The sequence below is a fragment of the Morchella sextelata genome (genome assembly GCF_020137385.1).
Source record: "Morchella sextelata strain SCLS chromosome Unknown scls_19, whole genome shotgun sequence".
In the NCBI taxonomy this organism is placed as follows: Eukaryota; Fungi; Ascomycota; class Pezizomycetes; order Pezizales; family Morchellaceae; genus Morchella; species Morchella sextelata.
The window spans coordinates 1,291,613-1,298,215 of NW_025408634.1; the positions used below are offsets into that span (position 1 = coordinate 1,291,613).

At 49.1% G+C, this 6,603-nt stretch overlaps 1 protein-coding gene across 1 annotated transcript; it reads left to right on the plus strand.

Annotated features, from left to right (window-relative positions):
• Window positions 1-247: 247 nt before the first annotated feature.
• On the plus strand, window positions 248-1,129 carry H6S33_005227 (uncharacterized protein; the record flags this gene model as incomplete). Its single annotated transcript, XM_044836591.1, has 1 exon — window positions 248-1,129. The coding sequence occupies one exon, from the start codon at window positions 248-250 to the stop codon at window positions 1,127-1,129; it is 882 nt and encodes a 293-aa protein (XP_044690440.1).
• Window positions 1,130-6,603: the final 5,474 nt, after the last annotated feature.

Below are 6,603 nucleotides of genomic sequence, written 5' to 3' on the forward strand. Positions count from 1 at the left end.
ACCACTCTATAATAAGCAACACCTCCCACGCTTGAAAAACCCACCACCTTGAAAGCGCTTCTTGCCAAACGCACATTCAAGAGCGTCCCCCCCAATGCCTACTAAACGCGCCCCGAGTCCACGCCTGTCTCCGCTCCACCATATATCGCCACCCCCAGACTAACTATACACAGTACATGCTGAATTTTTGTTTTATCTAATACATAACAGACAATCCCTACCATATATCCAAACACACATGCCGGCCATGCCCCGCTTCCCACACCTCCTCCACCGCCTCCTCTGCATCTCCCTTCCCCCCCGCCCGCCCCCCAAGACCGATCCCTACACCATAAGCCACCCCTACAATGCGCACGCCGCCCCCCTCTCCTCCTACCGCCGGGCCACACCTCCGCGCCGGCGGCCTACTTGGTACACCCGTCGTCCCTCCGGCTCTACTCAGTACACCCCCACCCAATTCTCCCAGAAGCTCACACACAACCCCTCAACACGCCTCACGCACCGCTGCTCAACCCTCAGCTTCACCTGCGCCGGCCTGGCCCCCACCTCCTACCACGCCTCGACCGCCTCCACCGCCGAACAAGACCAAGTCTCCGCCGCGCTCTTCGCGCGCCCCGACAGCGGCTTCGGAAACTGGCTGCCCGTGCAGGGGAGCACGGTGCTGTGCCGCGAGTGCGAGCTGTTCCCCGCGCTGACGAGTTGTGGCGGGCTGTGTAAGCATTGCGATAAGACTGCTAAAGCCCGCCCGCGGCGGCCAGTGAGCGATGCGTGGACGATCTCGGCGTATGAGCGGGACTCGTTCTGCGGGACCCGTGGCTCGTTCTACGAGATAGATGAGAGGGATTCGTTTTGTGGGCCCGGGACCTGGGGGCTGGAGGAGGAGGAGGTGGAGGAGGAGGAGGTGGAGGAGGAGGAGGGAGGGGAGGTGATGGTAGAGGGGGGGCTGGACTCGCCGACGCTGCCGTATGAGCGCTTTTTCACGATTGGGTCGCAGCCGCCGGTGCCGCCGCCGACGCCGCCATTGGTGGTTGTGAAGCGGGGGCGGCCGGAGGAGGAGGAGGTGGGGAGTATCGATTTCAAGTCGAGTTATTATGCTAGGTTGTATCGGGACTGGATCTCGGTATCGTAGCATGACCGTCTTGAGATTTAATTTCGTCAATATGCATTTCATAGCGAGAACAAGCTGGTGTTCGGTGCATAAGTCAGATATCATACCTACTCATCTAGCTGGTCTATAGTTAGAGGACTAGATGCATATATTTCATAGCTTAGATATAAACTAAATAATAATGATAATACTGTAAATACCCGCACATCTTCATCTCAAACTTCATATCACCGCTGTCCGTCACGCCAGCCGAGTGATTTCCCATGACCCCACCCAACGCATATCCATGTTCGCCATCCTTCCCCTCCTCCCGTCACGGCCATCCCTACACCCGACCGGCCAAGGATCCCCCCCACCCCCCACCACCATCCAAAGCCGACCCCCGAACGATTGCTCCCAAGATCTTTATTCCCCCCCAGCCCTCCCCCCTCCCACCAATCCTGGCTTCCGGCTCCTCGGTGATTGGAAAACTCTAACACCGAGTGACGATCCATGAATTATGAAACCCCCGCTGCCCAGCGTTAAATTGCAAAGCGGATTGTCGTTGTTTGTAAACAAATCGTGCGGTGCGGTGAAACGGAGGCTTGTGATGAAGGTGGCGGGGTGGATGCGAGGGATATTGTACTCGGAGCTAAGTGATCCGATAGTTGTTTCCATGGCTTCTACTAGCTGGTTGATATTAGCGATCAAGTTCTTGAGAGTATACCACATGCTAGCTACGCACGGAATGAATCAAGTCTTGCTCTCTAAATCGATTATTAAACTCTCACATGTCTTCTCGACATCTCCTATCAGTCAACAATAACCATATCCATACCCCTTTTGCCACCGCGGGAGAATGAGTGGTTCATACCCATCAACTCATACTCCAGGGACAGTCTCTTGAATTACAATGAACTGAAACATCTTCTGGTTAGTCCATCTGATGCACAACCGTTTATTCACCTGCGGTACTTGCCGTCCGATCCCCTTGATCCAAGCTTGATCTGACGCCACCCGCAGCCGGTAACTCCCGAGTCATTTAGAGTATCCCAAACCCCCCCCCCCCCCCAATATAATATATCCCTGGTCTCTATTAAAACAGAGCTCATGCTGGCCCACCTTTGACCAGCAACCTCGCAGATCGGCATGTTTAATTCCATCGCCCATCCTGGCCATCCGCCACGTGCTGGCACGCAGTTCTCATACTGGGGGTCAGGGAAGTTCTGGGCGGTCGGTTGTAGTTTTGGTGCTGATGTGGTGAAATTGCAACGTCCTGTGGCCTGTGAAACAATGTGGGGTATCGAATCGGGATTGTAAACATCAAGCTGCGAGAGAAGGTGACTACGGGTGATAAGGAGGTATTGGCTCGTGACAGAGGTTGTAGAGGGGTGTCCTTCTCGAGCTAACTTAAGGCTTAAGAATGAGTCTAGACCCTAGGTGAGAGGCGCACGAGGGGGTGAGATTAGTAGGATCATGAACTACACACAGATGTTGAAGGGAACAAAGAAGATAAAGGAGATGAGGAATTCGGGACTAAACGCTCCATGAGCATGGATGAAAGCAAGAGTTCAGAAGGAAACTAACCCTTCACCCCAACTACCCTTCGAGGCAAGCCCTAACCTCATGGAGACCAGACAGAGCCAGGCTAAGCGATCAGATTATACCATGACATCCCTCCAGCTCACCTCCAATGGCCCCGTGGGTGAAATAGAGCGTTCAATCTGTTCCACCTCTTGTTTAACTAGCTTAGAAAAATTCGAAAATAAGGTCTTAGAGAAGAGCGCACGCATGTTTTTTATCGAGCGGTCAACAGATAGACTCATGAATTATCACTCGCCTGTAGGCAAATTTCCTGTAGTTTCTAGACCCCACAAAAAACGGCCATCCTTGACAGACCATGGGATAGTGTGGTTTGAAAATAATGTTGGATAGAACTCCGAAGAGTCTTAGAAACCCAAGCATTTGTTCAATCACACGCCTCCTATTGTGTAATAAATCGGTTCAACGGGGCAAAATATAGGAAGACTCAAAAGGTAATATTATGGATGATTCTATTTCCGAGGAGGATAGGAGTCTCTCCGCTTATACATATGATGGTGACAGGTCTAGTTAAGCCAGATCGACTGTGGACACCGTTGCTAAGACCACTTTGCACCAAACTCAGAAACCACCGCGAACACGAACCTACATTGATCTCGACCCAAAGCGGTACCAAGTGTATTAAACCAACATAGATTAATTCTAGATCTATAACCACGAAAAACGATTCCATAATCCCTTAATTAAGGGATTTAGAATGGTCAAGTATGTATCTCACCAGCCCTTAATTAGCCAAAGATACTAACAAGTATCAGCATCTCCCCCCCTCCGGTCGGAAAAAGATCCATTGTCGTTAAAAGGTTCCAAAATCCCTGATTAGCACATACGATCATGTACTGGGGACATTACACCACAAATCCAAAGACTGGCACACCCACCCCAAGCTGGTAGCAAATTGTCCGATAACATCGCAAAGTAACAACGACCTGCAATAACTTGCGCGCGAGCTCTCTTAAGACTAGAATGGTTAATCTGGCCTGTGCATACTCGATTTTTCTTGATGGCAGGCCGGCCACTTTCCTTATTTGGATAGTATAACTCTTTATCTACAAATAGCTTCTTCGTCTCTGGATTAAATTTCTTTCTATATCTGTTTGCCGTTCGCCGGGAAAGGTTGGTGAACCCCACTATAGAAGAACATTTTCTAATACTCGGGCAGACAAGTCCGGCCCCCGGCGAGCGCTGCCCCTTAGCTATTTACCCACTATCCAGATATTAATACAGCGGCTGCTACCCGCCAAGACTTTATTAACACCCACTGAGGGCCCCAGGCCAGTACCAAGTGCACCCAACAGTACCCCAAACTCGCCGCAGGGTTCCTCCTTAATACATCACTTCTGAGTAGCCTCGCCTGCCAATGGACTCTAACAAGCTAGTGATATGTCTTCTTCCACAATAGAAATTAAAGAGTCGGCATAATTTCATGTCGCAATGATCATTGACATCCGAGTGATAATCAGTGACTCGGTAGTGTCATTAACCAAAGAACCACACTGGCGTATGATCTTTTTTCACTCTTTTCAGTCGCAGATACGTGGATCTATTCACCGAGACGGATGATCAGTGGTGCTAGCTGGTTATTCGGAACGTCCTCGTCACGGGCGGTCACTCGGTCGATACACACATGCCGTCCGCTGGAAGCATGGAAGCAGACGGGTTGGGGGCGAGCCTAGTTAGTGGAGTATATGGACGGCTTGTTGAGACTGGTGGGCAACTTGCTGCAAGTACGGGATGGGTACGAGACTACGTATACGTGTGTTTACCATCTTCCCCAGCACGCAGTCTTCCACGCTCTGTTTGTGTAGTGGTATATGCCTCCGGTTTAGGAAACTTATGACGACAGCGGATACCGGGTTCGAATCCCGCTTAGATCCACTACACAAACAATTTTTTTCTCTTTTACCTCAGTTCTATTGTTGAAATGAGAAGTTCTCTGATCCATCGCACACCTGTGTCGTGGCCGGGGATTCATGAAAAGAAAAAAAAAAGCCAACATGCACACCAACACGGGCCACTAACCCCACACGGCAGCGCGACCAGCTGCTTGGTGCCCTGATCTTCACAGTGATGAAAGGAGATGAGAATAATGTCTTATGCACATTATTGTGTGGTGCAGTGCACGTGTGGGGCACGGGAGGAAGAGCACTTGCATCGAACGAACAATTCGCGATCGGGCCGGCGACATATGCAGATCTGCCATCGGAAATCTCGGCAATGGTATCCACGAATCCTCGTGAGCAAATACAGTACGTAATTTTGCGGATATGTATCCTACCAGTTGAGTTCTCTTGCTAACGCCGATGAATTAGCCTCTCCGGTGTTCCAGACCTCCTCCTCCCGGCCTAGCTTAAGTTCCAGTGTCTTGGTTTCATAAGTGTGGCTACATACATGTAGCTGGGTGGCACTATGCCGATATTACGTACTGCGTCATTTATTTTGAGTTACCGCGTTTGACACGTATACTTCCAAAGTACTCGCAGCAGGTAACAAGTACCCGAAAATGCAAGCCCTAATCTGCAATTGCCATTGGAGTAGAAGTCAGAAATACACCAAAACCTTGCAGCTGAATTTTCGGGTACTTCAGGCCTGTTGCGAGTATAACGTGGATGTTAAGGAATCTCCAGGACAGCCCTCTTTACCCTACCAATCTCCAAGACGGTGCAGCAAACACAAAAACCAGAACCCACGCCACAGTTCCTCTAAATGAGAATCCTCCCGCAGGAGGATTCCCAGGTTATGATAAGTCTTATCACACTGACCGTACATGACTCTAATTACATGTTCATAGACTTCCCTGCCTGCATGAGCCTGTGTACGAACACCAGCCACCCGCTCACGTCTGCCACCAGCACGGTTTACTATAAACTGCCGGATGCTTCGGTGTTTGATTCCGTCCACAGACGTATGTAGAACCCACCACCTACACACCCGTCCCATACCCATAGGTAACCGTCTCATGTGTAGGTGCTGCGGTAGAGGTTTTTAAGCAGATACAAGCCGATAATCACCACATCTTACCAGAGGTGCCTCTAGCGGCGTTTAAACTGAGGCTTGGTTATAAGCCAGGCCGTTCGATAATGTTCTAAACTAGTATTCTTTCGGAACTCACCAGTCTATGAGATAACTACTAGCTCTCCGTATTCGTTAGGCCGTCATACTGAACAAACTACGTAAACTCACTAGGAGCAGAAGTTGGGATAAAAAAAACGTTCATGAAAATCTAACGGTGATATATCAGGGTGATTTCTCATCAGATATTTGAACGTAGCTTAATAGTATTATATTCGATGGGTCGTTTGTATTATATCGTGTATTAACGGTATCGGTAGCCTCAGATAGCGGATTTCTACAGTGGAGAAGAGAAGATTATCATACCACTAGTAGCGGTAGACTCAGAGTGTGGAATAACATCGGTATAGTTCGGCGGTGATCATTATCGTTGCACATACAACTTGAGATAAAAAGCTGTGGATTGAACCAGCCAAGCTAGAGCCATTAGTCATCAAGTTCACCTATGTTGCAGTATTTAAACAAGTACAACCTTCGAGACTAGTTAGTAAATCACGCGTCCTAAAGTAGGCTAGTGCAAATTAAGGCCCGAGTGACATTTCATGACCAAGTTACAGTACACGATTGATATTAGAGAGCGTAGAATGGTGGATTTAATGCAACTTTTATTATTTTCATCTAAATTATCCCCTTTCCACCATCTGCGCCCTCCAGCTCGAAAAAGCCAGAGTCAAACCCACATGAATCAGAGGAAATATAGGAAAAGATGATAACCTCGACACCAAAAAAAACCGAATAAGAAAAAGGAAAAAGGAAATGGAAAGTCGGGAATGTGATTAATATCCAATATTATACATCACATAATCTGTCAGCAGCAGAAGCCCGAGATGCATCGATCAACACCT